This window comes from Oncorhynchus gorbuscha, linkage group LG01 (genome assembly GCF_021184085.1).
Source record: "Oncorhynchus gorbuscha isolate QuinsamMale2020 ecotype Even-year linkage group LG01, OgorEven_v1.0, whole genome shotgun sequence".
Classification (NCBI taxonomy): Eukaryota; Metazoa; Chordata; class Actinopteri; order Salmoniformes; family Salmonidae; genus Oncorhynchus; species Oncorhynchus gorbuscha.
The window spans coordinates 62,454,270-62,468,102 of record NC_060173.1 but is presented as its reverse complement, the minus strand read 5'-3'; the positions used below and the strand labels follow the sequence as shown (position 1 = coordinate 62,468,102).

The window sequence follows — 13,833 nt, the reverse complement described above, 5'->3', positions numbered from 1 at the left end:
GCTAGCCAACAGTCTGGTGGTCCCAGCGCGCAAAAGACTCAAACCCGGTCGCAGAGTTCACAGGTAGTCCCTCGATCACTGATTTTCACTTCATTTCATTACAGTACAACGGGTTTGATTTGTTTTGATTCCATGTACAGCTAGCCCTTTCAAGCTTAACATCCTTATCATTTATCGCTCCAGGTTCCTCGGAGAGTTCATCAATGAGCTTGATGCCTTGATAAGCTCCTTTCCTGAGGACGGCTCACCTCTCACAGTTCTGGGCGACTTTAACCTCCCCACGTCTACCTTTTGAGCCTCCTTCTTTCCACTCCTCTCCTCTTTGACCTCACCCTCACCTTCCCCCTACTCACAAGTCATCAAAGAGTAGCTACCAGCCTTTGTCGTTTTCTAGGTTCGCTAGCCAGCTATTGTCGTTCCTCCAGGCCGGCTTAACTACATACGTAACGGAAAACAACACTCTCATGTTGTCAGCCAGCACCCACTGCCAGCTGCCTACTTCAGCAGTACTGTAGCAACACTGCAGAAACTATTACACTCTTAACGGAACGACTTGATTAGTGTAGTGTCAACAACATTCCAGCTGTTAATCTTTTAGCTCAATAAGCAGCCCCGAATACTAGCCTTTACTGTAATTTTAATCATTTTAGTCAATAAGATTCTTGCTACGAGCTTAACTTTCTGAACATTCGAGACGTAGTCCACTTGTCATTCCAATCTCCTTTGCATTAGCGTAGCCTCTTCTGTAGCCTGTCAACTATGTGTCTGTTTATCCCTGTTCTCTCCTCTCTGCACAGACCATACAAACGCTCCACACCGCGTGGCCGCGGCCACCCTACTCTGGTGGTCCCAGCGCACGATTCCACGTGGAGTTCCAGGTCTCCGGTAGCCTCTGGAACTGCCAATCTGCGGTCAACAAGGCAGAGTTCATCTCAGCCTATGCCTCCCTCCAGTCCCTCGACTTCTTGGCACTGACGGAAACATGGATCACCACAGACAACACTGCTACTCCTACTGCTCTCTCTTCGTCCGCCCACGTGTTCTCGCACACCCCGAGAGCGTCTGGTCAGCGGGGTGGTGGCACCGGGATCCTCATCTCTCCCAAGTGGTCATTCTCTCTTTCTCCCTTACCCATCTGTCTATCGCTCCTTTGAATTCCATGCTGTCACAGTTACTAGCCCTTTCAAGCTTAACATCCTTATCATTTATCGCCCTCCAGGTTCCTCGGAGAGTTCATCAATGAGCTTGATGCCTTGATAAGCTCCTTTCCTGAGGACGGCTCACCTCTCACAGTTCTGGGCGACTTTAACCTCCCCACGTCTACCTTTGACTCTTTCCTCTCTGCCTCCTTCTTTCCACTCCTCTCCTCTTTGACCTCACCCTCTCACCTTCCCCCTACTCACAAGGCAGGCAATACGCTCGACCTCATCTTTACTAGATGCTGTTCTTCCACTAACCTCATTGCAACTCCCTCCAAGTCTCCGACCACTGCCTTGTATCCTTTTCCCTCTCGCTCTCATCCAACACCTCCCACACTGCCCCTACTGGATGGTATCGCGCCGTCCCAACCTTCGCTCTCTCTCCCCCGCTACTCTCTCCTCTTCCATCCTATCATCTCTTCCCTCCGCTCAAACCTTCTCCCACCTATCTCCTGATTCTGCCTCCTCAACCCTCCTCTCCTCCCTCTCTGCATCCCTTGACTCTCTATGTCCCCTATCCTCCAGGCCGGCTCGGTCCTCCCCTCCCGCTCCGTGGCTCGATGACTCATTGCGAGCTCACAGAACAGGGCTCCGGGCAGCCGAGCGGAAATGGAGGAAAACTCGCCTCCTGCGGACCTGGCATCCTTTCACTCCCTCCTCTCTACATTTTCCTCCTCTGTCTCTGCTGCTAAAGCCACTTTCTACCACGCTAAATTCCAAGCATCTGCCTCTAACCCTAGGAAGCTCTTTGCCACCTTCTCCTCCCTCCTGAATCCTCCTCCCCTCCCCCTCCTCCCTCTCTGCAGATGACTTCGTCAACCATTTTGAAAAGAAGGTCGACGACATCCGATCCTCGTTTGCTAAGTCAAACGACACCGCTGGTTCTGCTCACACTGCCCTACCCTGTGCTCTGACCTCTTTCTCCCTCTCTCTCCAGATGAAATCTCGCGTCTTGTGACGGCCGGCCGCCCAACAACCTGCCCGCTTGACCCTATCCCCTCCTCTCTTCTCCAGACCATTTCCGGAGACCTTCTCCCTTACCTCACCTCGCTCATCAACTCATCCCTGACCGCTGGCTACGTCCCTTCCGTCTTCAAGAGAGCGAGAGTTGCACCCCTTCTGAAAAAACCTACACTCGATCCCTCCGATGTCAACAATTACAGACCAGTATCCCTTCTTTCTTTTCTCTCCAAAACTCTTGAACGTGCCGTCCTTGGCCAGCTCTCCCGCTATCTCTCTCTGAATGACCTTCTTGATCCAAATCAGTCAGGTTTCAAGACTAGTCATTCAACTGAGACTGCTCTCCTCTGTATCACGGAGGCGCTCCGCACTGCTAAAGCTAACTCTCTCTCCTCTGCTCTCATCCTTCTAGATCTATCGGCTGCCTTCGATACTGTGAACCATCAGATCCTCCTCTCCACCCTCTCCGAGTTGGGCATCTCCGGCGCGGCCCACGCTTGGATTGCGTCCTACCTGACAGGTCGCTCCTACCAGGTGGCGTGGCGAGAATCTGTCTCCTCACCACGCGCTCTCACCACTGGTGTCCCCAGGGCTCTGTTCTTGGCCCTCTCCTATTCTCGCTATACACCAAGTCACTTGGCTCTGTCATAACCTCACATGGTCTCTCTTATCACTGCTATGCAGACGACACACAATTAATCTTCTCCTTTCCCCCTTCTGACGACCAGGTGGCGAATCGCATCTCTGCATGTCTGGCAGACATATCAGTGTGGATGACGGATCACCACCTCAAGCTGAACCTCGGCAAGACGGAGCTGCTCTTCCTCCCGGGGAAGAACTGCCCGTTCCATGATCTCGCCATCACGGTTGACAACTCCATTGTGTCCTCCTCCCAGAGCGCCAAGAACCTTGGCGTGATCCTGGACAACACCCTGTCGTTCTCAACCAACATCAAGGCGGTGGCCCGTTCCTGTAGGTTCATGCTCTACAACATCCGCAGAGTACGACCCTGCCTCACACAGGAAGCGGCGCAGGTCCTAATCCAGGCACTTGTCATCTCCCGTCTGGATTACTGCAACTCGCTGTTGGCTGGGCTCCCTGCCTGTGCCATTAAACCCCTTCAACTCATCCAGAACGCCGCAGCCCGTCTGGTGTTCAACCTTCCCAAGTTCTCTCACGTCACCCCGCTCCTCCGTTCTCTCCACTGGCTTCCAGTTGAAGCTCGCATCCGCTACAAGACCATGGTGCTTGCCTACGGAGCTGTGAGGGGAACGGCACCTCATTATCTCCAGGCTCTAATCAGGCCCTACACCCAAACAAGGGCACTGCGTTCATCCACCTCTGGCCTGCTCGCCTCCCTACCACTGAGGAAGTACAGCTCCCGCTCAGCCCAGTCAAAACTGTTCGCTGCCCTGGCCCCCCCAATGGTGGAACAAACTCCCTCACGACGCCAGGACAGCGGAGTCAATCACCACCTTCCGGAGACACCTGAAACCCCACCTCTTTAAGGAATACCTATGATAGGATAAGTAATCCCTCTCACCCCCCCCCCCCCTTAAGTTTTAGATGCACTATTGTAAAGTGACTGTTCCACTGGATGTCATAAGGTGAATGCACCAATTTGTAAGTCGCTCTGGATAAGAGCGTCTGCTAAATGACTTAAATGTAAATGTAAACATAAAGACCTATTAAAACCAATTGCTTGCCAGGCATGATGCTTTATTACGGTATTTATTACAGTATTGAGCAGTAAAGCAGAGTTTACGTAGGAGGTTGCAGTTCCAAATCCCATGTTGGCTACTGTTATATCCTATTCATACTATTGTGCCTAACCAACCAAGCTGCACTGGCCTGGTTCCTCATCCACCATAGTTTCTGGAACTGTGCTGAAAATGAGAATAATAAAATAGCCTGGGCAAGCACAGTGTGGTTCAGGTCAGCACAATAGTGTGAAATGATATTATTGTACCTTGCCAGGGTTTTGTTCATTAGGGCACGTGACGGAAAACATTTAGCAATGTAAAACAAAACATTTGAAGGTACCTGTGTCAGTCTGGTTTCTTCCATTTGAACAGGACCCAGTTTACTTACAGTTGAAGTCGGAAGTTTACATAAACCTCAGCCAAATACATTTCAACTCAGTTTTTCACAATTCCTGTCATTCAATCCTAGTAAATATTCCCTGTTTTAGGTCAGTTAGGATCACCACTTTATTTTAAGAATGTGAAAAGCCAGAATAATAGTATCGAGTGATTTATTTCAGCTTTTATTTCTTTCATCACATTCCCAGTGGGTCAGAAGTTTCATACACTTAATTAGTATTTGGTAGCATTGCCTTTATATTGTTTAACTTCGGTCAAACGTTTTGGGTAGCCTTCCACAAACTTCCCAGAATAAGTTGGGTGAATTTTAGCCCATTCCTCCTGACAGAGCTGGTGTAACAGAGTCAGGTTTGTAGGCCTCCTTGCTCGCACACGCCTTTTCAGTTCTACCCACAAATTTTCCATAGGATTGAGGTCAGGGCCTTGTGATGGCCACTCCAATACCTTGACTTTGTTGTCCTTAAGCCATTTTGCCACAACATTGGAAGTATTCTTGGGGTCATTGCCCATTTGGAAGACCCATTTGCGACTAAGCTTTAACTTCCTCACAGATGTCTTGAGTTGTTGCTTCAATATATCCACATAATTTTCCTTCCTAGTGATGCCATCTATTTTATGAAGTGCACCAGTCCCTCCTGCAGCAAAGCACCCTCACAACATGATGCTGCCACCCCCGTGCTTCACGGTTGGGATGGTGTTCTTCGGCTTGCAAGTTTAACCCTTTTTCCTCCAAAAATAACAATCAGTGGTTATTATGGCGAAACAGTTCTATTTTTGTTTCATCAGACCAGAGGACATTTCTCCAAAATGTACCATCTTTGTCTCCATGTGCTGTTGCAAACCGTAGCCAGTCTTTTTTATGGCGGTTTTGGAGCAGTGGCTTCTTCCTTGTTGAGTGGCCTTTCAGGTTATGTTGAAATAGGACTCATTTTACAGTGGACATAGATACTTTTGTACCTTTTCTCCCCATCATCTTCACAAGGTCCTTTGATGTTGTTCTGGGATTGATTTACATTTTTCGCACCAAAGTACGTTAATCTCTAGGAGACAGAACGCGTCTCCTTCCTGAGCGTTATTACAGCTGCGTGGTCCCATGGTGTTTATACTTGCGAACTATTGTTTGTACAGATGAACGTGGTACCTTCAGGCATTTGGAAATCGCTCCCAAGGATGAACCAGACTTGTGGAGGTGTACAATTCTTTTTCTGAGGATTTGGCTGATTTCTTTTGATTTTCCCATGATGTCAAAGCTCGCATCCGCTACAAGACCATGGTGCTTGCCTACGGAGCTGTGAGGGGAACGGCACCTCAGTACCTCCAGGCTCTGATCAGGCCCTACACCCAAACAAGGGCACTGCGTTCATCCACCTCTGGCCTGCTCGCCTCCCTACCACTGAGGAAGTACAGCTCCCGCTCTGCCCAGTCAAAACTGTTCGCTGCTCTGGCCCCCCAATGGTGGAACAAACTCCCTCACGACGCCAGGACAGCGGAGTCAATCACCACCTTCCGGAGACACCTGAAACCCCACTTCTTTAAGGAATACCTAGGATAGGATAAGTATTCCCTCTTCCCCCCCCTTTAAGATTTAGATGCACTATTGTAAAGTGACTGTTCCACTGGATGTCATAAGGTGAATGCACCAATTTGTAAGTCGCTCTGGATAAGAGCGTCTGCTAAATGACTTAAATGTAAATGTAATGTAAATGTCAAGCAAAGAGGCTTGAAATCATGAGTTTGTACATCCACAGGTACACCTCCAACTGACTAAATGACTCCAACCTTCTAAACCTTCTAAATGACTCAAATGATGTCAATTAGACTACCTAAAGCTTATAAAGCTATGACATCATTTTCTGGAATTTTCCAAACTGTTTAAAGCCACAGTCTACTTAGTGTATGTAAACCTCTGACCCATTGGAATTGTGATACAGTGAATTATAAGTGAAATAATCTGTCTGCAAACAATTGTTGGAAAAATGACTTGTGTCATGCACAAAGCAGATGTCCTAACCGAACTTGCTAAAACTACAGCTTGTTAACAAGAAATTTGTGGAGTGGTTGAAAAATGAGTTAATGACTCCAACCTAAGTGTATGTAAACTTCCGACTTCAACTGTAATGGTTAGTGTGTAAAAGGCCTGGAATTGTCCAGCTACACAAAGCTTTATCTTACATTAATAATAATAATAATAATTTGCCTAAAATTATAAAAACACAATAAAAAGGGATCGCCCTGTTAAATACTCTCACATCTTTTTTTCTTTAAATAGAAAATGTCCATTCCATTTAGTGTTTTTCTTTCCTCTTCACTCTGGCAAAAAAAAAGAAATTCAAAAATAGAACTACTATGTATAAAGAAAATACACTTAGTAAAACCAACTTCTTTGAATCCACTGAATCCACTGTGTGAGCTTTCAAATCCACCTCTTCTCTCACAGTCTTTACCACTCTGAAGGGGGCTGTAGGAAAAGACAAAAGTCCAGCCCCTTCATATCAATGGTCCGTTAAAATAACGTTCCAGACTTTCTATATTCCATCAGAACCTTTTTACCTTTATTTGAGGCATAGAAACATCATCGAGTCACTCTATTTCTATAATCTGAAGCCTTTATGGGCTTTGTCCACTGGGCGGCAGCAGTGTTCTAGAAATCCTAAATGCCAAAGTTCTCACTGCCTCATTCCGCTGTCTTGTCCGTTTCTGTACACAAGCTTCCAGAGCCTTTGTGACAAACAGAAAGACAGATGGATAAGACCATTCTGTCCACTCTTCCATTGCGTATATATAGCTACTGTAATAGACCTCTAGATGTGAGTTCTTCAGGTTAAACACTGAATTGTCCGTGTAGCAAAATAAATTGTCCAGGAGTCAAATTTGGGAACAGGCCATCACGATACCCATCCTGTACCCATCACACCCACTCTCTATCCAGCCTTATCTCTTTCATCCTCGTCTTACCCTCCATCGAGAAATAATGATTACGGAAGACGATGCCCTTAGATGCTGAGCTGAGGTCAGTTTCTGTGGTTTTCCACTAATGGTTCAGGTTAGGATCGCGGGACGGCAATCTGATCCTAAATCTGTATCTAAGGGCACTCGTGATGTCCTCGGACACTTCAGACGTCCTCCTCCTAGGAGGAATAGAGTGTGCACCGATCGCACACTCTCTTCCTCCTTCTCCTCTCCTCCTCTGCATTCCATCCTTCTCCCTTCCCCGTCAGACACGGGAGGTGATGTAGAGAGAGCGTAGCCGGCGAGCCAGGGTTGTCTCGAGTTCCTCCAGTGGCGAGTCTCCCCTCGGAGGCACCATTTTAGGCCCAGAGCCCATCTCCGTCACCCAGCGGGCCCCCAGAGGCCCCAGGAGCAGGGACCGGAAGGCCTCTCTCTCCAGGAGCCCTGCCATGTGCTGCAGGAAGAAGCCCTCGCAGAACGAACTCAGCACTGAAGCAGCGTGGGCCTGGGGTGGACAGAGAAAGAGAGACACACAATTATGGCTCAATTCCCTACAAAACCAGACTGCAGTATTTACGCAGTAGTTATTTTTTCCATGGTACTGTTTAACAAACTACTACAAGATAAGCTCTAGTCAAAGCTATTCTTTACCTTTTCAGAATAACACGGAACCCAAACCACCTGCGCGTGTGCGCCATTGTGCGCTAGCGTGCATACATTTATTTTGTCCCCCTACACCAAACGCGATCACGACACGCAGGTTAAAATATCAAAACAAACGCTGAACCAATGACATTCATTTGGGGACAGGTCGAAAAGCATTAAACATGTTTGGCAATTTAGCTAGGACTTGCTAGCTAATTTGTCCTATTTAGCTAGCTTGCTGTTGCTTGCTAATTTGTCCTGGGATATGAACATTGAGTTGTTATTTTACCTGAAATGCACAAGGTCCTCTACTCCAACAAGTAATCCACACATAAAACGGTCAACCGAATTGTTTCTAGTCATCTGTCCTCCTTCCAGGCTTTTTCATCTTTGAACTTATATGGTGATTGGCAACTACACTTTCATGGTATTACCACGACAACCGGCAAAACAGTTTGTCTTTCAATCACCCACGTGGGTATAACCAATGAGGAGATGGCAGGTGAGTACCTGCTTCTATAAACCAATGAGGAGATGGGAGAGGCAGGACTTGCAGCGCGATCTGAGTCAGAAATAGGAATGACTTCTATTTTAGCCCTTGGCAAAGCAGACACTCATTGGCGCGAGCGAGCAGTGTGGGTGCAATAATTGAATAACATGGATTTCTACATTTATTTGTCCGGTTTGGTCAGCATGTAAGAAAGAGTGTAGTGTGACATTTGGGTGAAATCTGTAAACTGAGACTCTTAATACATGACGGTATCCCACAAACACCTGAGATCCAGAATACACAGTGAGAGTCTATATCTAGGGCCTTACCTTGGCCGTCCTGTAGATGCTGACAGCATTTTCCAGATCGATGCTCTGGGAGCAGATGATCTCACAGTGTCTCTGTAGGGCCCCCAGCTGAAAGACGCTGGCTGCTGAAAGCAGCTGGGGGACACCAAGCACATAACAAAATACAGCAGATTAGATAATGCTACAAGTTCTCTGTGATCCAATCAAAGCGTTTTTTTTTTTGCCCAACAAATCAAGCAAATTACGTGATCTCAGTATGAATATGTGAAGAAAAAACATCATTACAATGAATGAGTGATTTACTGCTATGGTGAATTTGGTTGTAGATTTAGTACAAGTCACATACAGTTTGGCTCTATTTCAATGTCTTATAAATCTGTCGTGTCCTCACCTACTCCCCTTCATCTGCACTGATTGGAAAATGCTTGACAGGATTTGACCTGATCAGTGCCTTCAGATCAGTGCAATGAATGAGTAGGTGAGGATGCATAATTGGGAAGGAGTCTATGTGTCTTTCTATGAGCATTTCAGAAACAAAATGGCTGAATTCTCACCTCCAACAAGTCAGACACGTTGGTCTTCAGCGATTCTGTCCCTCCGCAGTACAGGTATGACATCATCATCTGGACAGAGGTCAAATAAATGTCAGAGCTACCATCATCAAATATTCCATCAACTAATTGGTCATACTCCGCTATATTCCGATGTGATTTCAGATCATTGGTTAAAGGAAAGGGAAGGTAACAAGGATGAGGAAACAATTTTTTGGAGGCTTAAAGTCCCGCCAAGCGAGTGACATAAATTCTGGGATTCCCTAGTCAATATGGGGCTATGTAGACACATAACTAAATATCTACATGATACTCAACAGTGAGAACTATGGTTCAGGTTGAGAGCTCATTATCTGATTCAGTTACCTGGAAGACGTTGTACTTGACGTCACTGATCTCAATATCTTTAGTTCCGTCTGGTCCTGATGAGGCCAGCAGAGACTTGAACCTGTGCACCACAGACAAAAGTTCAGGTTAGACAATGGTCATCAATTGGCAACTCCATGGTTGTAATTCTTTCACAAACACAACAGCATTTCCGTAATCCCTCCTCTTGCCAATTCTAAACAATATCCTCCTCTCTCCCCTACCCTCCAACATGAACATTATCTGCATGAACATCACCTCCACCAACCCCTCTCACCTTTCTGCTAACCCCTCTCACCCTTCTGCTAACCCCTCTCACCCTTCTGCTAACCCCTCTCACCCTTCTGCAAACCCCTCTCACCTTTCTGCTAACCCCTCTCACCTTTCTGCTAACCCCTCTCACCCTTCTGCTAACCCCTCTCACCCTTCTGCTAACCCCTCTCACCCTTCTGCTAACCCCTCTCACCCTTCTGCTAACCCCTCTCACCCTTCTGCTAACCCCTCTCACCTTTCTGCTAACCCCTCTCACCCTTCTGCTAACCCCTCTCACCCTTCTGCTAACCCCTCTCACCCTTCTGCTAACCCCTCTCACCCTTCTGCTAACCCCTCTCACCTTCCTCACCCATCCTCCCCCCCCCCCCCCCCCCTACTCTTCTCACCTGTCTGAAGCAGTGATCAGCAGGACTTTGTGGGCGTAGAAAGGTTTCCCCTCCACCAAAAATGTCACATCTGACATCTCCATGTTATTCAGAAAATGGGGGTCTGGAGGATCAGGAAAAAAACTTTGATTTCAACTAATATCCACTCCCTTGCAAATAAAAACTAAAACAATGAAAAACTAACACAGGAGTCGTTGGCCAGTTTCGGTTATGTTTGCTTGCACAAGAAGATCATTTTTATACAAATGTTTAATAAAATGTCATTACATTATCTGTTAATTTATTACATCTATTTGACAGGAACAATGCATCAATCAACATTTCTATAAATGCCCCAAAGTCACACACAGCTAACTACTTTTCAACTGTAGTCCCAATTAGATAAAAACATTTAAAACAGTACACATAGAGCCGTTCAAAAAGTTTAGACATTAGAAATCAAATTTCTTAATACAAATTCGCAATGATTACATTCAAATTCAATGTCTGGTTGAGACGATATCACTCCATAGTAACGTCTGTTTGCACAAACATCATTAAAAAGTAGATCTCCATTACCCAGCTGTGCTGAGAGGGTGGCCTTCATCTCCGGAATGGCCGGTAGTGGAGCCGGGCCGAAGCAGTGGCTAAAGATGGCTGCAAGCTGCTGGGTGATGGCATCGTTCTGAGAGGGAGTGAGGAAACTGGTTAGACTAGATTCAATAGCCTACGCATGAAAAGAACAATGTATTACAATACTGTTATTTATTTATATTTGCTTGTTCATTTCCTTCATTTTACCCTTGTTGAGTTGTTCACTCGTTTGTTTGTTTGTTCACTTTTGTCTTTACTATGAAATCTGAGCCATGTGAAAGCACATCGATGCCAACAGAGAAACCAGATTTGGGACCCAGGCTAGAGAGTAATAATAATAATAATATATGCCATTTAGCAGACGCTTTTATCCAAAGCGACTTACAGTCATGTGTGCATACATTCTACGTATGGGTGGTCCCAGGGATCGAACCCACTACCTTGGCGTTACAAGCGCCATGCTCTACCAACTGAGCTACAGAAGAGAGCAAATGAAAAAAGACCTGGATTCAAATACTATTAGAAATCTTTCATTTACTTTGAGTCTTTGCTCTAGTCTGCCTGGAGTAAGAGATGGGAAGAGTTTGCAGTTTTGGGACTATTCCATTGGTCCAATAAGCCAGGCCCGCTCAATCAAGCACAGATAACGTATTTGAACCCAGGTCTGAGAGTGACATAAAGTTGACAAAGTGAAGTAAGGTGGCTGGCTCTACCTTGGTGGTTCGTAGGATGGTGAACATGAGGGGTAGGCCCAGAGAGACTAGCTCGTGGCAGTAGTCTTCCTCCCTGATGGAGGTGAACTCTCGAAGGAGGGACAGAGTGACCGAAGCCCTAGACTGCTGCTGGGCCACTCGCAGAGACTCCAGCCACACGTGCAGCTTCCATGGGACACCTGGACATGTCACATTACACATGATGATAAAATCATTAGAAAGGGCATTTCCAAATACTGTACAGTACCAGTCAAAAGTTTGGACACACAAACTCATTGAAGGGTTTTTCTTTATTTTTACTATTTTCTACATTGTAGAATAATAGTTAAGACATCAAAACTATGAAATAACACACATGGAATCATGTAGTAACCAAAAAAAGCCGTCATTGTAAATAAGAATTTGTTCTTAACTGGCTTGCCTAGTTAAATACAAATTAAAAATTATAGCAATGATGGTCTGTCTTTTCTCGTTGCTGTTCTTGCCATAATATGGATTTGGTCTTTTACCAAATAGGGGTATCGTCTGTAAACCGCCCCTACCTTGTCGCAACAAAACTGATTCAAACGCGAAGGAAGGAAATTCCACAAATTAACTTTTAACAAGGCAGACCTGTTATTTGAAATGAATTCCAAGTAACTATGTCTTGAAGCTGGTTGAGAGAATGCCAAGAGTGTGCAAAGCTGTCATCAAGGCAAAGGGTGGCTATATGATTCCATGTGTTATTTCATAGTTTTGATGTCTTCACTATTAGAACATAGTAAAAATAAAGAACAACCCTTGAATGAGTAGGTGTGTCCAAACTTTTGACTGGTACTGCATGTTCTATCCATCTTGTAAAAAGAACAAATATGCCAGGCAGCACACCATGGTCCTGTCTGACTTGAAGTAGATCCCATGCGAATCAGAAAATCCTCACTACTAAAAGGTGATGGGAGCCTAATAGGTTGTGTGCCTCTTAGTCTTTATCATGTACAGTATATTCATTTGCTCAGTATCTAAGGGCTCTATTCAATCCGCATTGTGGAAATTCAGCTTTACAGCGTGATAAAAATTTAAAGGCAATGTTCCCACTTTTAGCGGAGATGGTAAACGTTTGTTATGTCGGCTCAATCAAAAATGACCTTAAAATGTATATAGAGGAATCTGTAATGGTTCAGTTTTATATAGAGGGTTATGAGATTTCCATCCATAATGTGACTATTTGGATTGATGATGAATTGATGCTTAACACAGCCTCTTTTATGTCACCATATTGAGGCGTTTTACACATTTTCTATCTGTGGTCCCATTCCCCACTTACCCAGTGCCCGTAGCTCCATGGTGACATCCAGGTAGCCATGCTCGGCGCTGTAGTAGCTAGCCTCCTGAAGGGCCTTCATCCTGGCCTTGCACAGCCGTGGGATACCCCCCTCAGACGGGCACCCAGGGGATGGAGGAGGCAGGCTGGGGAGAGGGTAGGCATCCTCCCTTCCACCCCTTCAGCTAGGATCTCTTCGAGGGAGAGGACGTCCTCTTTGACCTGCTGGGGCTGGGTGAGCAGTTTGCGCAACACGTTCCTGTTGGAGAGAGAGACAGGGGGAGGGAGGGAGAATGAGAAAGGGAGAGAGGGACGGAGGGAGGGAGAGAGGGCAGCAGGGGGAGTAGATGATAGGGAGGGCGAGCGAGAGAGAAAGTGAATCAGTGGAGGTTGTTTAAGATTTACTTGGGCAAAAGCTATCATGCACATATAGCTACATTAATGGAGTCCGCTAGACATAGCCACAATTTCCACTCAAAGTTCCATGAAATGCAAAGGTATAGCTCCTCTTAAATGATATATGATATGTCACAATTATACAGGCATCCACGTGTGAAGTCTACATCCTGATCCCCTAACACACACACACACAGAACAGGTGGAGCACTCTACACTCTTCAACAGTTGGTTTCTGACAGATGGGCTATGGATGGAATGAAGCCCCTGATCCCACCCCTACATCCCCTTAAACACACACACACACACACTTCCTCTAACCCCCTTATCCCATATGCCAGGGGTAGTAAGTCAAGTATATGACAAATAACAGGGCTAGTACGGTTAACATAGGCTACATTTGACTACTCTCAAGTGTTTCTTTCCTACCCTTACTTAGAATGACAACACATTATAGGGAATTCCAATTCCATGGTGTTGCTTTCACTTATTCCAACTACTAAGCTAAACCAAGCCGAGTCAAACCAAGCTGTAGAGCAGTACTGAGCTAGCCTGGTTACGCATTCACTATTGTTGCTGTGAAAAGAACATATCTGAGCCAGCATAGTTTGGTTGGGTTGGT

General features: G+C 45.9%; 1 protein-coding gene across 1 annotated transcript in view; it reads right to left on the bottom strand.

Annotated features, from left to right (window-relative positions):
• Window positions 1–6,256: 6,256 nt before the first annotated feature.
• The window catches only part of abtb2b (ankyrin repeat and BTB (POZ) domain containing 2b), a 158,273-nt gene continuing 150,696 nt past the window's right edge, over window positions 6,257–13,833 (bottom strand). Inside the window, 9 exon segments of the mRNA XM_046358050.1 lie at window positions 6,257–7,715; window positions 8,675–8,788; window positions 9,208–9,276; window positions 9,571–9,652; window positions 10,230–10,332; window positions 10,788–10,893; window positions 11,516–11,694; window positions 12,819–12,986; window positions 12,989–13,074. Coding sequence (XP_046214006.1) covers window positions 7,476–7,715; window positions 8,675–8,788; window positions 9,208–9,276; window positions 9,571–9,652; window positions 10,230–10,332; window positions 10,788–10,893; window positions 11,516–11,694; window positions 12,819–12,986; window positions 12,989–13,074 — 1,147 coding nt within the window. The 3' untranslated portion in view covers window positions 6,257–7,475.